Source organism: Pituophis catenifer, unplaced genomic scaffold (assembly GCF_029215685.1).
Source record: "Pituophis catenifer annectens isolate HBS135680 unplaced genomic scaffold, rPitCat1.0.hap2 SCAF_2, whole genome shotgun sequence".
Lineage (NCBI taxonomy): Eukaryota > Metazoa > Chordata > Lepidosauria > Squamata > Colubridae > Pituophis > Pituophis catenifer.
The window spans coordinates 253410402-253430484 of NW_027256882.1; the positions used below are offsets into that span (position 1 = coordinate 253410402).

Here is a 20083-nt window from a genome sequence, read left to right on the forward strand (position 1 = left end):
AAGGGCTTTGCCTGACTTTGTTATCTGTGTTGCATGCTTAGATTAGGGCTTTGCCTATTAACAGTTAATTATCAGCAAGGAATTTGCCACATGAATTGTGTAAAGATAGATCTGCTTCTACACTCAGCTTTATATCCAGATTATGATGCTCATATGATACTGATTTCTAGAGTACAAAATCTGCTTATCCTTTTGCTTTTTGACTTACTAGGTGCTGGTTGGGAAATACTTCTAAAACTCTGTCTCTTTCCCTACCTCCTCTTATGGCTGGAATGATCCATCTGCATAGGTGGAGAGATAACGTTATAAATTGTGATTGTAGAAAAAAAATGTTGAGTGTATAGCCAAACATGTGTTGCACTCTGAACCAGTGATGAAATGTAAAATTTGTTACTACCGGTTCTGTGAGCGTGGCTTGGTGGGGGGTTAATGTGACTGAGTGGGCGTGGCCAACTTTTTAAAAAAACTTTTAAAATCATTTTTTCTACAACCTCTTCAGCCGAAGAGGTTGTAAAAAAAAATGCTTTTAAAAGCCTCTGACGATCAGGAAACTTAGCTGGGATCATCAGAGGCTTTTAAAAGCATTTTTTCTACAACCTCTTTGGCCGAAGAGGTTGTAGAAAAAATGGTTTTAAAAGCCTCTGACGATCCCAACTGAGTCACACAATCATCAGAGGCTTTTTTTTTTTTACTTTTAAAAGCATTTTTTCAGCTGATGAGGTTGTAGAAAAAATACTTTAAAAAAAAAAAAACCCTCTGATGATTGCATGGCTCAGCTGGGCATGGGGGTGGGCAGGGACTTTTGATACCGGTTCTCTGAACCACCCGCAGCCATCGCTACTGGATTGGACGATCCAGTCCGAACCGGGAACATTTCATCCCTGCTCTGAACCAAGGTTGGATAGATTTCAGTTACATCTCTGGTTAAATGGTAGCATTATATATATTGAAATCTGACCAATAAGACTTTCAATCTCCCTGTTTCCTTCCCAAATCAGGATTGCCCTCTTCCCCACTATCTAGAGTATGCGATCATAGGCTGTAGCGAAGAGGGGACCTTCATCTCTTTGCTGCTCAGTCAACAAAAGGAGTTTGGTCAACATTAGCAATATATTGGATTTCCTGCTATGAATTTTTAAGAGTTATACAAGGAAGTTAAAGGAACATTTCATTTCTAGTACTGTTTTTTTCTAGCATTTCAACTTCATAGACAGGAGTATGATTCTATAAAAGATCTGTTTTGCTAAATGATTTGAAGACTTTGTTCTGAAAATAAGAAGTAAATATAATAAGGTTCATTTTGGGTAACTGAGTTCACAGTATTTCACAGCATTGTTGTAAATTTAACATCATGCTAAAGAAAATGTTTGTTTCTAGGTGCCAGGTTGACCTGTCAACTTTAAGCAAGGAGCATACTCATAAGCTAGAGCTGCCTCTGGAAGAAGGCGAAGGACATCTGATACTGCTGGTTACATTGACTGCTTCAGCTGCGGTCAGCATCTCTGATTTCTCAATGAATGCCTTGGAAGACCCAAAGGAACAGAAAGAAATCCTAAAAAGATATGTATGCAGCATCTTTTTCTTATTCTTTTTGCATAAGATTATAGTGATAAACAGTGAAATGTAAAAGGAAAAACTTACTTACTTACTTACTTACTTACTTACTTACTTACTTACTTACTTACTTACTTACTGTATATGCTGCCATAATAGTTCTGCTCCCAGTAGGTTACAGTAAAAAAATACAATACAGTTTACTAAATGATAAAATAGAGGATGAGATCCTTTTGGTCACAGCTTTAGCAAGTTATAGTAGTGCGGTGTCCAGAAGAGTCCACAAGTCAGAGATCTGTTCCTTCTAGATGAACCCACCCACCCACCCACCCACAGTATGGATAAGGAGCCTGGTTTAGCTCAACAGACAGAAGCACTGTAATTTAACACCAGCTGTCTGCAATTAAAGTAAGATCGAATCTCGCCAGGCTCAAGGTTGACTCAGCCTTCCATCCTTTCTAAGGTAGGTAAATTGAGGACCCAGTTTGTGGGGGCAATAAGCTGACTTTGTATAAATATACAAAAGTATGAAGGCTATTGCTTAACGCACTGTAAGCCGCCCTGAGTCTCCGGAGAAGGGCGACATATAAATCAAATTTAAAAAAGAAAAAGAAAAAAAGAAACCAACCTATAAAGTACTAAAATTGTTGAAGTCACTTTCCTTAGAATATCAGTTTAGTATGGCAGCTGTAGCTATCTCTTCTTCCATCAGCCTGTTGCTCACTCTATTAGGACTATATACAGTACCTCATCTGTACTAACTCTTGTGGGTAGCTTCCTCCAGTTTATGATAATAAATATTATTTTGTTTATTTTTAATATATGTGTATAAATGTAGTTTTACTTGATTTTATTTTTTCACTGAAATGTTAATTTCTTGTTATAATTAAGATATTTTCCTTACTGACTTTGCCAACAAGTAATGGTCCTTAAGTAGCTGAAGAATTGAATATATGGATCAACTTTGCATTATTTAAAACAAAGCCCTTCCTTCAGGGATTTGTTCTATTAGAATCAGATGTTTTGAGTAGTTTTGAAATCTAACATAAAGAAATAATAAGGATACCGAATGTTTAAAATCTGGATTGAACATTTTGAAAAATATTCTGTCCTTGTATCATAGAAGCAATTGTGTAGTTTTAGTAAAGGAACAGCAAGGGGAGCTCTTACTCCAGTTTTTTTAATATTGGATTCACTAAAACTGACTTACTAAACACAAAGAAGAAAGAAGAAAAGCTATCTCTCCTAAAATTACAAAGCTTTTATTGTATAGGTCTGCCAGGTGTTTAGAAGTTATCTCTAGACACTGTGCATTAAGCTAAACTCTGACTAACAGAGGACTGTTCAATTTTTTTTTGTTTTGTTTTAAAATATTCCTATTCTATGGTTGACATCCTCTCAATAAGTGAATTTAATAAAGATGTACCTTATCAGGCTGTGCAGATAATATGAAGTGCTAATACTATTGCTGTACAATATTCTTCAAACAGATTAGCAGGATGTGTGCTTCAGCAAATTTATTTTACCTATCTCCACTGAATCAGATGCCTGCAAGTACTTGTACACATCATACACCAATAGTATTATCATAAACACAATTTAATAGAGGTGACTTAGCAAGGCTAACCATTATATTTTTAAAATCAAGAACTAAGAAATATACTAAATCATCTGAAAACTAATGATTACCCAATATTATTTCAGATTTTTGAGTCAACTAAGGCAAGCTGATCTGTCAGGCTATATCTTGGGAGATAAATGCATTTCTCAGATATTAATTTTAATGAAATATGCATTTTGGTATCAAGTATACCAGAAAAATATGAAGCAAAGGATGTTCATTGTTCTGACTATCTTTTATTAATAAACAAATAACCAGTAAATCACAACTTTTGAAGCTACATCTCTTCCCCAATTTTTTTTATTAGTTTAAGCAAATTTTAATAGAGAATAGCAATATTGTTAAAAAAAAGTATGATATTGAATATCTGATTTCCAGTATGTTTATTTCAGACATTAAGATTGTTGTTACTTACAAGCTGGATAACTTGGTTCGTCAACATGAGCTACACATAGCTGCAATAATCCTGGATAAATAACAGCAATGTAGTATACTGGATATGGAAATAGCTACATATTTTTGTAGCAAATCTTTATCCCTACATATTTGACAGGAAATCTTCAATATTAGTGTTGTTATCCTTTGCTAAATCTGTAGTAACTATTATTGGGTAACTGACAAATTCATGATTTTTTTTACTCTAAAATTATTTATAAAGTTTTATTTTTAAAGTATTGAGAAGGAGGTCTTTCTATTTAAAAATGCGTTTTGCCCTATTTTTGAGACTGAAAAGAATAAATGCACTGACCCTGCCATCAGATCAAATTGTCTTGGAAAATGACTCTATTACTGTCATTTAACCATTTGTAGCAGAACATCAGAGCCCTACAAATTAAAGAGGCATTACCGTTTGAACCATTTTATCACAATTGTATGAAAAGATTAATTCCTTTTGGGATGGGAGGAGGGCCGTAATGGGTAGCAGACCAAAAGAGAGATTCTGTGACCTTTTCAGAACGGGTATGCTGAACCCCTGCTCCCCCTTGTCACAGTTTAAAAACCAGAGAAGCTAGTTTAGTGAAGAAGTTGTTAGCATTCCATTTTTATTATGACATTTCACAGTCATCCGATTTAATGTCCCTTGACCGGATTGTCCACCGTGAGACGATGGGGCTTGAAATGTTATTTAGAGCATTGATAAAAGGTGAGCAGTTATAAGATGACAGCGAGTCATAAGGCTGGTGGTGTGACATTAATTTTCTCCATAACAGAGATGGAATAAGACGTCATGGTGACAAGCTGTCAATCAGTGCTGGCCCCTCAGTGTATCTTGATGCCATAGGATGGGGTATTGGTTCTCCCATAATAGAGCTGAACTGAGATGCTCTCGCTGACAGCTGCTGCAGCTATACAGAAAATATATTATACAGCCTTTCATTAAAAAAATAAAGAGGACTCATCTCCAGAGCATTTCAATCTTTTCCCATCTATTGAGGGCTGAAAGGATTCACAGCAAATCATAGATTTCTGTGCTATGGAAATTTGAAGCCTCCAATACCATCTGGGTTTTGAGGCCTCCAACAGTCTTCATAAATAAGACGACTGATAATCATCTCATAAATCATTACTTTAAGTTGCATGTTTAAAGTAATGTATTAAAGTCATTTGCTTTTCACAAAATCCTACAATAATCTGCAGTGTGTCATTGGCTGAGATTGTCAGAAACGCAGTAAATTGCACTAAATCAGCTGACTAGCAAAATCTAAAAGTTCAAACTATAATGATCTCACTGGCAAATAATAGTGGACAAAATATTGCCAGGTCTCTTTAAATGAACGGAATCCGCATACAGGTGAAAAGGTGGACTTTTGCTTTTGTTCCCTGTTAATAGGAAATGCAAAACAAATGCAATTTCAAAACAACAAAAAAGACTTTTAATTTCACCATGCCTCCCTTGTTCAACATAGCATGGAACTGGAAAATATCTGTATTAAAATGCCAGGATTGACAAAAAAAAAGTCCCCAGACCTTTTTGAGAACTATAATAAATGATAAGTAATGACAAATAGCATTTTTCTGTTGCTTTCTTTAAGACTTAATTTTAAACCAAATCAAAGGGGGGGGGGAAAGGAAGGTAGAAGGGAAGGTTGTCTCTCTGATTAAGCAAATTTTTAATAGGCAAATATTATGAAATTAAAAGTTAACAGATATAGTATTAGTGATCTTATATAATGCTAGAGATATGTAAAGATTGATGTGCTATATAAACTACATTGTCCCTGCTGAACATTTTCTCTCATCTCTGAGATGTATATTACGGGCTTTGTGTCTCATTCTTATTTATAAATGGTTCTGTCTAATACATGGTTAAGATTTCAGCTTTTTCAAGCAGAAAACATTTTTGTTAAATAGAATATGATTGAGAATTTAAATTTTGCATCATAATGGAAAAGAGCATTAATTCAGACATTTGTTAAAATCCAGATTTGCTACTTTAATGGGATTTAACCTGTCAAAATGTTTAGAAATTCATTCTTTACTTGCTGTTTCCTGATTTTTTAAAAATAAATACTATTTTTAAAAGACAACACTTTTATAAAATATTTTACTGTATAAACTAATGATTATATAGTAGTAATTATAAAACTATATAAAAATATAGTTTTATATCATAATATAGGGAATTTGAACACATGCTGTGTTTATGCAATTAAAACTTATAAACAAATTAAACTTATAAAAAATTAAAATAATTGCTATTTTGTGAATAATATGAGGAAGCTGTAGGGAATAAAGCTAAGTAGTATAGAAATATGTTTGTATATGCATACTTTTAGTTTTGTTACAGGTAACTCATAGAAACACTCCAGTTTCTAAATTATTTCTCAAGAACCTGTGAAATTGCTGGTTTGTAGAATAGAAATACCTTATGATCAAGGTGTAATCATTTAATATAATTCTGGGGAGTTATTCCAATTAAAAAATGATTTAAAATAAACAACAAATATTAAATATCTTTTTAAATTAGACTTGTTAAATTATGTATTTGGGATAGAACTGAATATTTTCTCTACTGCATGTCAACTAATGTTAAGGAATAAAAGTGGTATAGCAGGAACCAGTGGTTTCCATGCCGATGGGAACTAGATGAGCATAGTTCAGATGCCTTCCTAGCTTATCAAGAGATCAGTCAAATACCTGCTGACTCAGGAAAGTTGGAGGAAAAAAAGCCTAGAAATTCAATCCAGGATCCAAACATATATAAAAGCTTTGACATCTGTGTACTGCAGTGGAAATATATCTATATGTTTCTTTTTGGATTCTTTCTTTTTGACTACATTTAAGACTAATTCTGAGAAGCTGTGTCCATGAGCCTTCTGCCAAGTAAACCAGTTCCAGAATGAAATGTTGACTCAGACCTAAGTGCAGCTTCACAGTTAGTATATGTAAGAAACATATGTGATGTAAGCCATCAGGACAACTTTGAACATTTAAGAGGAAATGGTCTCCTCATATTTTGCTTTTTTTTTGACTTCAGTGTAATTTTCTAAATTTTGTGTATGTTTCTAGAACCTAATGCAGATGTTTCAAAACATAAAGGATGTGGGATTTCTCCAGGTAAAGGTCATCAGAGCAGAAGGTTTGATGGCAGCTGATGTTACAGGCAAGACCTATTTCCATTTTTATGCTAATCAGTAACTACTGACTAATTTTATAACATTATACTTTACAAAACCAACAGTATAGCAAATAAAAAACTGAAGTTTGCTAGGCTTCTATTCTATTCTTGCTTAATGATGAATTCTGTTACATCTTTTAAAAAACATTTTGCAAATAAATTTATATCTGGGCTTTTAAGAACCCGAAATCTTACTTGACAGAAAAGATGAAACAAAGCAATCACATGGCTGCCAAAATATTTGGTTCTGAGAGCCTTCAATGAATTGCTGTATGTACAATGTAATTTACATGAAATAAGTTAAATCTTTATCAAGCCTCCACCTCCACGTCCCTTCCTGCCTTTGGGGACCAAGCCCTCCAGGACTATGCTCACTCTCTTTCTCAAAATGTCTCTTCCATTTACCAAGCTGTTCAGGCCCTCCATCACCCGGGATTGGATCACCCACTGCATTCCTTCCTTCCTGGTGACTCATTAGTTGTGAAATCCTGGACTGACTCCAGTCCCCTGGCTGAACAGTGGAAAGGACCCTTCCTCATCCTTCTCATAACCCATATGGCTGTCAAGGTTGCTGGTATTTGCACCTGGATTCACCACACCCGTCCCAAGTCCTCTGATCCTTCTGAGGACTCCAATTATAATTGGACTGTAGCCCGTGGTGCTGAGGATGACCTTGGGCTGAAGCTTTTGTTTAAACAACATCACCCTTCAATCGCATGCCAAAACACCGAAGGAGTCACTGGTTTACTAACAGCCACTCAGTGATTTGCCATAAGCACTCTATCTTTTTCCGCCATATGACTTGGCTTACAAAAAGGGGGCCAGGAAGGTATAGTGAGAGAAGCAAACTTTGTGGCTCATAGAGAGTTGGTGTATAAGGAAGACCTTCCAGCAGAACACAACCCAATACAACTGGGCCATGCGAAAACTTTGAAACATGAAGGCACTACCCCATCCCAAAACAAATGGAAGGATAACAAACAACTTCGGTGGCCATCTTTGGGGTTTGGAGTACCAACACATATATTCAGAATATCCAGACCTGAGCAAAACTGTAAAACATTACCAGTTGTGGATCTGTGCACACATACCCTCGACTGGCACTTAGGGGCTGTTCATGGAAGCATCCCCATTGGAAGCCCAGGTATACCAAATCATAGATGTTACTGATAGTTGGAAGATAGTTGGATGATGCCCATTCTCCATAATAAAAAACAAATAATTGCAAAGTTAGGAGCTTGTATCCAACACAGAACAATGGCTTGCCTCCAACCTTTTAATTCTTCCTCCAAATATAAACTTGGTATGTATGCATGGTGCACCATCACCTGGAAAGTCAACCATACCTAATGAGAGTTGGTGTATAAGTTCAATCAGGCTTTTGGCATTAATATCAGCGAGGATCACAATCCATTGGTCCTGTACAACCTATATGAGACAATGAAAGCCTGAGCTCATACGGACCCCATTACAATGGAGGCTCCATCACGTGAAGAATATTTCATAGCAAGTGATTCAAAATTGCCAGGCCTTGGATGTTGCCTTGCTACCTAGGAAGGTCTCTGTACATTAATTCACCCCCATTGTTGCAATTACATCTCTCTATGCTGACTTGATAATTTGAGATCACACATCTATCTCATGGAAAAGGAGATACAGAACAGACCCAAAGATGCTGATATTGGCCTCTTCTCTGGACTGTTTTCTTGACTTACTAGTTGGCTACCTGACTCGGGTTGGCTCCGGGAGATATTTCAGGTTATCCTTTTTGTCATCTTCCTTATATTCTTCTGCTGTTGTATACATTGTCTCCTTTTATCATGTCTGCCTGCCCTAACCACTGTCCCTTGAGACATCAGAAGTGTGTCTCATACGCCGTCTCTGCTTATCCTGTTATACTTCTGTGCATTGGTCAAAATATGAAAGGAGGATTTATGTTGATCAGGATTGTGATAAATCTGATGATTGGTTAAAAGGTTCTTATGTTGAAATGGCAGAAATAGAGTTTAGGCTTTAGTTGGCGCTTGGCATTTGGAAAGTTTCATAAGAAACCAAAAGCTTGTGAGCTAAGCATATGATAAAACCGTAAGAGGCATGCACAGGTATTTTTGTAACTGCTGTACCTTATCTACTATTTGCCCACTTCCTGTTATATAACTAATAGGAAGCCACCAAGAAACAAGAAGTCTGTATATACTTGCTTCAAACTGCATTCAGGGTTTTTCCAATCTTATGGGAGGACCCGTTTTTGTTCAGCTGAATAAGCACTTATTTTTAAAGAGAGATAACCTAGTCTCTGTCTCTTTGGTTGCACAAAGCCATACCTGATTTCTGCTTGACAACACCATGCTAGCTGTAAGTATGAGGTTTGGTTGTAATTACTACTCATTTGGCACTGTCATAAATTGAACAGTTGCTGAACAAATGTTCATTAAACAAGGACCACCTATAAACTATTTTCACAATACTTTTGGATATATGTATGTGTGTATGCCTCTACTATTGCCAGTTGTTCCTGAAAACACTCAAGAATCAATCCTGACTCAAAGGAGAGTTTACAGTTTCAGTCATATTGACACTCTCTATGAAAGAGACTGTATAAATATAATTCATACATGAATTCATAAATACTGTGCTGTAATAGTAAAAAAGATTTGTATGTGTGTATACCTATAGTTTTATGACCACACGAATTACACTTAAGATCTACTAATAATCAGCAAATCTTATTCTGAATTAACCATGTTTGGTATTGCTGTAAAACATACTTTTATATGATTTTTTTTGTTACTCTTATTATATGTTATTAATTGGTAGCTATTATTAACATTTCAAAGGAAGTTATTCATGACTTTCCAAATTCCATTCCAGTATTGACATAACAGTAATGACTGGAGTAATGATGCAGTTTATGAAAACCTCCTGATTCCTTTTATTCTAATAATATAGCACATGCTGTATGACTGACATGCCCAAAATAAAGTTCTAGCCCTTAAACATTTTTCAGACATATTTTTAGACATAGCACCATCATGTAATAAAAGCTATGGAATCTTTCAGTAAAAGCAATTCTATAGGACCATTGTCTTTGATTTTATTAATAATGTTTATTTTCTTCCCAGTGAAAGAAATAATCTTGGTAACCAACAATATTTAAAATGAATGAATATCATTAAATTAATGGGAGAGAAAGTTTGTTTTCTATTTACTAAGACAGCATTTTGAGTCAATTAAAATGGATACTATCCTGAGAAAAATTAGAAAATTATGGAATCCAACTTGTCATACAGTTATCAAAAAGGAGCTAATCTTTTTCTCCTCTTTTTTTTCCTCTTTGAGCGATTGATATTCTTCATGAAAATCTATAACTTTTAAATGAAGGCCACCACTAAAGAATAATTAAATTCATCATTGAAAATATCTGCAAATTTAATTCAGACAAATCTACAGCTTAAGATGTTTAAAAAGTAGCATCTTAAATTGTTTTAAAAATAGAGTATTAAACATAAAATACAACAAAAATGTTTTTATAAAAGATTTTAATAATAGCTGATTATTGTATGTGAAATAATTCTTTAGCTCTCTATTTGCATGTTTAATAATAGTGTGGTGATGATTTAGTGTTCATATGTTTTAATTAATATTGTTGATGAAAGATTATTGCGAAACAAGAACAGGAATATGATGTCGAATCCTTGTTTTTACTACTGCTAACTGAGTCTTACTTTTGTTAAGAAATTAAAACACTGGAACTCATTAGTGGAACCTGCATTTGACAGGCTGCCTAGGAAACAGTTTATTTTTGCTATCTCTGGGTTTTAATTAAGATGTGTTCAATTATAGTCTCCTCACACACACACTTCCCCTGCTTGCTATGTCACAGATGGGTGATCAGGGTGCTTTCAGATGGTCCAGCCCATGACTTTGACCTTCTGCGCAGTCCAGTGTTCCCTGGGGAACCGTTCAGCTCATGAGGTCTGATTTCACACTTCCAGGATGCCTCAGCTCTCTTAACAATGACAGGGAGACAAAGCCCTTTAGAACATGCCGCACAGGGACTTGTTTAAATTGGAAACTAGAGAGGAGTCAAGGAACGAGGTTATGGACTACAGAATAGTGCTTTTAATAAAGAGCTCACAGCTCTGGTTCTGCTCAAAGAGGGTTACTTCTGTACAATTAATTGAGCCATTTATCTAAACCATCTTAGGTGTCTGATTTCTCACAGAAAGATGCAGATGAGATATGCCCTGAATGAATTTTAACACTGATTGCTTTGGGAATTTTAGTTTGCATTAAACCAGGTATTTGTTTTCCCCCCATGATCTTAATTGTATATGATTTTAAAAAATCATATACATATACATAAACAGCTTGAAAGATATATCCATTCTCAATGCAAGCAAATTTTCTAGAAAATAGTGGTTTTTTGCTAATGTTTAACAATAATACTCTTATTCATCATACTATATTTCTGAAGTTTGCAGCTGCATAATGTATCTCAGGCAATCTCCATTCATGCCCCAACTTTAGTTAATAGATAGCATCATGTCTAGCCAAGTCAGAAGTAGCATGTAAAGTGCTGGAGCTGGTCTGTAAAAGCTTGTAGGCAGGTTGTCAGCAAAGTAAGTCAGCCAGCTTGATGGTCTTGAAGACATTCAGATAGCTCCGTGAAAAATATACCTATTACTGCATCAAAATTCAAAACCTTTATTTGAATCCAGTGCAGATCTGATTATTTGTGTAATCCAACTGTCTGGAATTTGGAATGAAGGTAATTAAAAATAAGTCATAACTAAGTAATTGATTTCAGCTGCCTCTTCTGTCAAGTTTTTAAGAGAGACCTACTCTTGGTCTTCTAGATCAGGGAGGTCAAACTCAAGGCCCACGAGCTGGATCCAGCCCCGTGGGGTTCTTAGATCTGGCATGTGGGGCCACCCTGGAATCAACGAAGGACCAGTCTGCAGTGCCTCTGCCAGCAAAAATGGAGCTTGTGAGGGTTGTGCACAGCTCTCCTGAGCTCTGTTTTTGCTGGCAGAGGGTTGCAAGAGCCTGTCGCAGGCGAAAATGGAGCTCGGGAGCCCGTTTTCTCTGGCAGAGTGCTTGGGCCACCCCAGACACTCCCAACCTGAGTGATGTCGAGCTGGCCATGCTCACCCTAGCCATGCCCACCCCGGCCTCCTGAGGTCAAATGCAACCCTGATGCTGCCCTCAATGAAATCGAGTTTGACACCCCTGTTCTAGATGATTCTGAATCTTCAGTGGAAATAACATAATGAATTCTTTGTTTGAAACCTGCCCATACTTGCATCAGGGAGATCTTTGGGATATTCTATGTAGAGACATACAGTCCACTTTTAACAACAGCTTCTGTACCCTTGAAATGGTCTGTTCTGTGCTGGACCAATCCAGAAGTGATCCATTTCATCTTATTGCTGGCTCTAGAGTATGATTTGAACAAATCAAACTGAATCAGAGGGGAATTTTTTTTTATCACATTTTTAAAAAAGCTCCTTTAGGGATATATATTTTTAAAAGAGTTTTGTTGCTATGATGCTACCAGCCTTTATACCCCATTTTATTTTCTTAATCACTATCTCCAGGAGTTTTCAGTATAGATCGAAATAAAACATTCTGGATACCCTTAGAGCAAAATTGTATGCATGCTTCATCTCAACAACATGCAAGTCCTGTTTGCCATAACTCCCTAGAGAATGAGAATATTATGGTCATATGATTGGGAGTAAAGGAGGAATAGTATAGTCCCCTCCCTCCCATTCTCTACTAGCAAATTGCTAAGAGTCTGTTGTATACAAAATAAATAGATCTCACACCCTGTATCTCAAGGCTTTATTGCAACTCATTGGATCTGGGAAGATTCTTCAGAGGTTTGTCATGGCTGCTTGGGTTTTTGTCTCCAGACCTTCTCACCTGCTTTCTTAGGTCACTTCTGCAGCATTCCCAAACTCCTAATAATCCTTTGAATTCAGTTTGAATGAGAACAGCTTTACATCTTCTCACTTTCTCTGCCATCCAGTCAAAGCCCAAAAGGTCACCATCTATCTAATATTAATATAATAAGATGTTGTCATTGATAGAATGGCCTTAAGGATCACTTTGGAGTGATTGATGGGGCTGATCTTTCTTTATTGCAAGTTGCTTCTATAGATGTTTTAGCTATGTTCTTAGTTTTATATATTCTAAGCTTCTATATTTGGGAGTGTGGTGGCTCATCTGAGTAGAATGCTGGGTTGAGGATTAGCAAGCCTACGTTCGAGACCTGAGTGCTGCTGTGTGGCGGGGCAAATTCCTGTTATTTGCTTTAGCTTCTTTTCATTTAGCAGCTCGAAAACATGCAAACACAAGTAGATAAATAGGTACCACTTCAATGGGCATATTAATGGGGACATGAAAGGAGCCACCAACCAGGCATCACTTAGGCAATGGTGATGTCACCAGCTAATCCTTTCAATCTGGAGGCACCTTGGTGTTTCTGGCACGAAAGCAGCAGTTGTTCCTATATTCGTATGAGTAAGCAGCATTCAAATGTGTACAAAAAAATAAACATTGGTAATTTGGGATCTGATAGAATTTTGAATGCAATTCTTTACTCAAAAATGTGCACATGAATAAATGAAGTAATTGAATGCAAACATGTATTTTTAGAAAATATGTATAATTATTGAATTATGAGCACATGCAAATAGGCATGAACACATGGAATTATGAGCACATGCAAAACTTCACTTATTTACTTATCTCTTCTGATGACATTCGATTCTACCTATCTGCTTCAAAACAGCTTACAGGATATTCTCATGTGGACTTTTTTTTTTCTTTAAAGCTCAACATGTTCAAAACCAACTGCTCTTTCCTTTAAAGGCTTTTTCTCTTGTGCACTTCCCATCTGCTTTGTATAGCAAGTGCAGAGCTTTCTTCTTTGCTTTTTATATTCAATCTGTAAATATTCTGTTGCTCCTTTCATTTTAATATTGAAAAAATGAATCCTTTTATCCAGGTGAAAACTCACTGATATCCTGATAATTTTATACCATCTCTTCTCTTGTTCTATTGCTTAACCTTGGTCATTTTTCACTTTATCCCTAGCCACAACTAACAGGTAGTGGGGGATATCTTTTATTACTCGGGCAATGTAAACTCAATAAATTCCAACATTATCCAGTAACATGAGATGTTTGTATTCACTACCAAAGTTCTTAAGAGCATTATCCCCTTATCTCTTTGCTTTAGTATTGCAAGGATTCCTGATCTTGATTGGCTCTCTTCAAATATCATCAAATGCTTTTTCAGTAATCTATTTTTCTGTCCATTGTGTAGATTCTGCAAAATGTTGTATATAGTGCTGCCTCATATTAACATGAAACTTTTGGAAAAAATTGACTGCAGTCAGGGACCAAATCGTATGATGATATTAAAATAATGCTTTTCCAGCTTCTTTGTTCATTAAGTATCTCTGGGCTCAGTTTAAAATTATACTGTTCATACAACTTTTCATGTTTTGTTAGAAACATTGTCTGCATCTACATGTGGATCTCCATATAGTGTCTTCATCTGAATCTATTTCACAGATGATTTATAAATTTAGAGCTGAGGTCACTATTTGTCATTAGATTAAAAAATTCTCTAGAAGGATGAAATGACAGGAGGCATTTCTGGGAATCTTTGGGTAAATCAGCTTAATCAGTTTTTCCCCATATTTTGAAATCCTCTAACCCAAGCTTATAATTATCATTTTCTAACATAAGTAAAAGTGATAATGAAATCTGGGAATATCTATATAGTATGACATTTCCTAGAAAATATGTTTAGAATAGGAATGTCTATGTATGAATTGTTATGTGCCTTGATCAGTTAGCTTCCAATTTATTTATTTATTTATTGGTTCGATTTATATGCCGCCATTCTCCGGAGACTCAGGGCGGCTTAGAATGCGTTAAGCAATAGCCTTCATACTTTTGTATATACCTGCTTAGTAGGGCTTTTGCTCCCCCCCACCCAAGCGGTGTTCTTTTTTATACAAAGTCAGCTTATTGCCCCCACAAACCAGGTCCTCATTTTACCTACCTCGAAAAGATGGAAGGCTGAGTCAACCTTGACTCAGCTTCCAATTGTTTGTGTTGGTATTGAAAATACTTGTGTTATGGGCAAAAATGTTTTGAGGGGAAAAATAGGAAAGAGCTAAGGCTAAGAGCTAAGTGCTGACATTAAAGAGAGGTAAGGAAAGGAAGACACTGGGGAAATTAGGGTGAGCCAGTTGTATATCTATCACTCATGTTCTTGTCTTCAAGTACAGCACATTCAACCAGTATTGCTGCTGCTGATCTTACTAGGACCTCATAGATACTTTCTGTATTGTGTCCTTGGCTTCTAGCTCTGACAGAAGGTGAAAAAGGAAGAGGAATTATTACATGCACAAAGAGCCACTGTACTTCTCTCAACTAGAGTGACTTTTATTCTTATGGTACAAATAAAGTGAATACTTTCTGCTTATATTTCTAAAATACAGTGTTATGCATAAAATAATATGCACATATATAGGGGGCTTTTTGCAATTCTGCAGCAGTTCCAATTGGTGCCTGCTTTGTTATGTTAACTCCTTTAGGTCGCTGGGCAGTACTTTCCCTTCTTACCCTTAGCTTTGAGAGGAGAAGAGAAAGAGGAAAATATTTCTTTCCTGAGCCTCTTAGGAAGCTAGGATCTTGGTTAAGCTTCTCCATGCAGTTGTTTGTGGTCAGTCCTTTCCAGTGCAATTCCATTCCTTTGATCAACCAGGCTAATTATCAGATTAAACTTTCCAATTCTGCTTGATCCTTCTGAGTTCTCAGTCATGCACTCTTCCTTTTTTCCAGGGAATCCAGCCAGTAAACACTGAGCCCTATCCAGCTACCCCAACTTTATCCCAAATTAAGGGATAATAGGGATGATTTTGCCTATATTGTTCAAGGCAACTTCCAGAAAGATAAAATATCCAGTAAAAGCAATGTTTATTAGCTAATGCTTGAACACACCAATCAGGAAAAATAATAGACACATTTGCCGGAAAACCATTCATAAAAATCCATACCAACTAAATACATTTTCAAAATCTGTTCAGATATATGAAGGGAAAGGCTTTGGCTGAGATCCCTATGAAAGGAATGTAAACAGTAGGCCAGATCTTACCATTTATGAAAACCCTATTTGTACAGCATGCTTAATCATAGAGGGAGTAGGGAGGGTGTTGTTTCAAACTATAGCCTGATCAAATAAGCTGCAAAACTAACCTAGGTTTGTTTGAAGCAAATTAATTTCATCCAATTAATCATGTTGTATGGTTAGATTTGTTGGGATTATGACTTTTTTATTTTATTTTATTTTATTATCATATTTATATACCGTCCTACTCCCAGGGGACTCAGGGCGGTGAACAGCCAAGATAAAAATACAAATAATATACAAAAGTTAAAAGCTATTAAAAATAGATTAAATAATTTGGGCTCAAAAACAAATTTAAAAACATCCAATTTATGTAAAACATTTAAAACCCAATTTAAAAGGGAGAGTTAGGCCAGACCAGCCTGTTGGAATAAAAATGTTTTTAGGGCGTGGCGGAAAGTGCGTAAATCTTGGATCCTCCGTATCTCTGGGGGGAGTTCGTTCCAGATGGCAGGTGCCCCCACAGAGAAGGCTCTCCCCCTGGGGGCTGCCAGTTGACATTGTTTGGCCGACGGCACCCTGAGGAGCCCATCTCTATGGGAGCGAATTGGTCGGTGAGAGGCTACTGGTGGCAGAAGGCGGTCTCGTAAGTACCCTGGTCTTGAGCCATGGAGCGCTGTAAAGGTGGTAACCAAAACCTTGAAGCGCACCCGGAAGACCACTGGGAGCCAGTGCAGCTCGCGCAGGAGGGGGGTCACATGGGAGCGCCACGTCGCTCCCATCACAATCCGCGTGGCTGCATTCTGGACCGGTTGGAGCCTCCAGGTGCTCCTCAAGGGGAGCCCCATGTAGAGAGTATTGCAGTAGTCCAGGCGTGAGGTGACAAGGGCGTGAGTGACCATGCGTAACGAGTACCGATCCAGAAAGGGACGCAACTGGTGAATCAGGCGAACCTGATAAAAAGTCCTCCCGGCCACGGCCGTCATATGCTCTTCTAAAGACAGCCGTGAGTCCAGGAGGACGCCCAAGTTGCGAACCCCATCCGTGGGGGCCAATGACTCACCCCCAATAGTCAGTGATGGCGCCAACTGACTATATCGGGACGTCGGAAACCACAGCCACTCGGCCTTGGATGGGTTGAGCCTGAGTCTGTTCCTCCCCATCCAGATCCGTACAGCCTCCAGGCACCGCGACATCACTTCGAGGGCATCATTGGTGTGGTCTGGCGTGGAGATGTACAGCTGGGTGTCATCAGCGTACTGGTGGTACTTCACCCCAAAACCACGGATGATCTCGCCCAGCGGCTTCACATAAATGTTGAACAGAAGGGGCGAGAAAACCAATCTTTGCAGCACCCCACATACAAAGGGCCTCGGGGTCGACTTCTGCCCCCCTGTCAACACAGACTGCGACCGGTCGGAGAGAAAGGAGGAGAACCACCGTAAAACAGTGCCCCCCACCCCCAACCCTTCCCCTCTTGTTTCCAAAACATAGATGAGGTGAAATTATTCTCATGAAAATGACTAGGAAAACAGGTATTCTTTGTGTTGTATTTATGCCTTTTTATTGAAACATCTATCATATATCTGTCAATTATACCATTGTAATAGTAATATTTGGAAGCTGAATTGATTTGTTTATATTTTGGATTTTGAGGGTGGCTAATGTAAGCCCACTGTGACAGCACTAACAAGGAAACTAATGTTTTCCTTTTAGCACATCTACAGTCAAGTATTTTTTAAAAAAAAAATATTACTGAATTTATTCATCTATTTAAATTATATGCATTTGCTTGTTATCTTAAGGTCTGATCATATAGTATTAGTTTCCAAAAGTTGTTTATGCAAAAGAACAGTTGTTTAGATTAAGAAACTAAATTTTTGGATATCAGTCTAAGGAATTTCCAGTTGAAATTTATTAGTGAAATATCTAGATGGTTTTTCTTTAAAAGATATGGAAAATGATGATAGCTGACTGTTGCCTCTGGAAATAACAGCACTTGCAATCTAGTTGATGTTATCTGGTGTGTAGACTTTGAAAAAGGAGCAAATTGGCTGAATTGCATCTTGTTGCTTAAAAAGAATTCAGGAGTCTGGAAATTTAACAATCAATTTTGCAATAGGATGATGGGAAAAGGAACCATATGATGTAACTATATGGGAATACCTTGCAAAACAGAAACTTTAGATAGTTCAGTGACAGAATGTGGTTTTTGCATTTTATTTAAGTTTATACTTTGCTTTTCTATTCATAGATAGTCCAAATAGTTTTCAGTTCAAATTAAATGTAATATTATTAAACATGCAAATTGAATGCTACCTCAAAATTTAAATTTTATTTTCTTTTAAAAATAAAGTAATGAAGTAAGCTGTATTGATTTTGTTTTAATTGTATATTAATTATTGGAAATATATATTTGTGATGATGAACATTTGTTTGAAACATTCTTGCTTTTTTAAAAAAGTAATTTTTAACCAAAAGGTGTCAGTACTAGAGGTAAATTCTCAATGTAAGTCAAGATCCAGAGTGTTTTAAAGATAAATCCTGGAGAATTATTTATATCAGGATTAATTCAAAGTATAGTGTACAGTTAAAAATAATAGTAAAAAGGGAAATCTATGATAAAGGCAAGAAGAAAATTATGCCTTGTATGTTTAAACCAACACAGAGATTTTTCTCACAAGTGTAAATGGGGAGAGATAATTGATTTATGCTTCATACAAAATTATGTAAAGAAATTATGTTTTGAGAACCAGTTTAATGTAAATGCTAGGTGACAGGCTAGAAGCCAGTAGGTTCTAATCCTGCCTTAAGATAAAGTCAGCTGAGTGACTTTGGGCCAGTCACTGTCTCAGCCCTAGGAAACATGCAATGGGAAATCACTTATGAAATCTTGCCAAAAAAACATCAGACACCTTTCCAAAGGAACATCCCCCGAAAAAAATATATGTTATGAAATTCAACATACTTAAAGCAATTATATCATGCCATTAAAGTTAATATGTACATTAACCTGTGGTGGAATCTAAATCAGTGCTGCAGTATGGAAAATTATTAATTTATTAATAGCTTTATCTACATAATGATTGTCTAAAGTATGAAACAAATTTCAAATTTCCATTTAATGAGATTTGTTTGAGGCCCTAAATTTGTGATATTTCATTACAGAATATTTTTAGGAAAAATAGTTGCCCAGTGTGCTATACTTGCACTAAGATCTATCTTGGCGATATCAGTCTAATAACAGAGTTTAGTGGGAAACATTTGCTATTCCATTTCTCTTCTGCTTTTGTTGCAGTTAATTTTCATTTAATAAAATAACCTTATCAGGTCATAGATTATTTGAAAGATTATACTGATTATTATGAACAGGCCTGAGTCAAATCTATTGTCTTATCACATAACTGTAATGTATCAAAATGGGGAAATTTTGCCATCACACACTTTCTTGCAATATGTCCAAGATTCTCTCTGAAATATTAAATTTGACAATATGTTTTAATCTAAATAGTGCTACAAATGTAGGCAAATGTTAGATAACCTTTATGACAAAGAATAATCTTTTAAGAAATTTTAAAAATTAAATGGTAGATTGTTAGCTGTTTTTCCTAGTATATTATCCTTAAATTAAAATTAAACCTAAATGTTTAAATCTGAACTATGTAATATGTGGAACAGCCATTATGTCAAATCTCACCTGTAAATCTATTAGTTGTAGCCTTCTAAGTTTTAGACGTCAGAATATACCGGTATTTAACGTTTTCATATATAATAAAATGCGCTAAGTATCAGGACTGTCTCGTCTTTAAAATTGGAAGGCAAAATAGTGGTAAGGCATTTAAATTGCTGTCTGCAATACTTTTTGCAGTATCATATAACTATCTCTCATGCAGTTCTGTGCAAAGGCATGTTTAATCACAAGCTAATGTTTACACCCCACCATTTTTGCATTTATTCTAGAGTATTGCATTGCAATACTTTTATAGTTTACCACACAACATTACTAATAACCTATTTAAGATTATTTTGTTTTTAGAGTATGAATTGTTAATTACATAGAATGCTAAAATAATTTTAAGTTGCAAATTCATGAATGTCTCTGAAATTATCTTTTTGCAGGTAAAAGTGATCCATTT

At 36.2% G+C, this 20083-nt stretch overlaps 1 protein-coding gene across 1 annotated transcript in view; it reads left to right on the forward strand.

The window, feature by feature from the left end:
• The window catches only part of MCTP1 (multiple C2 and transmembrane domain containing 1), a 150966-nt gene that overhangs the window by 61269 nt on the left and 69614 nt on the right, over window positions 1–20083 (forward strand). Inside the window, exons 9-11 of the mRNA XM_070935753.1 lie at window positions 1378–1564; window positions 6686–6779; window positions 20067–20083. The exon at window positions 20067–20083 is cut by the window's right edge and continues 86 nt beyond it. Of these exons, the coding sequence (XP_070791854.1) occupies window positions 1378–1564; window positions 6686–6779; window positions 20067–20083 (298 nt within the window). The remainder of the gene's footprint in view (window positions 1–1377; window positions 1565–6685; window positions 6780–20066) is intronic.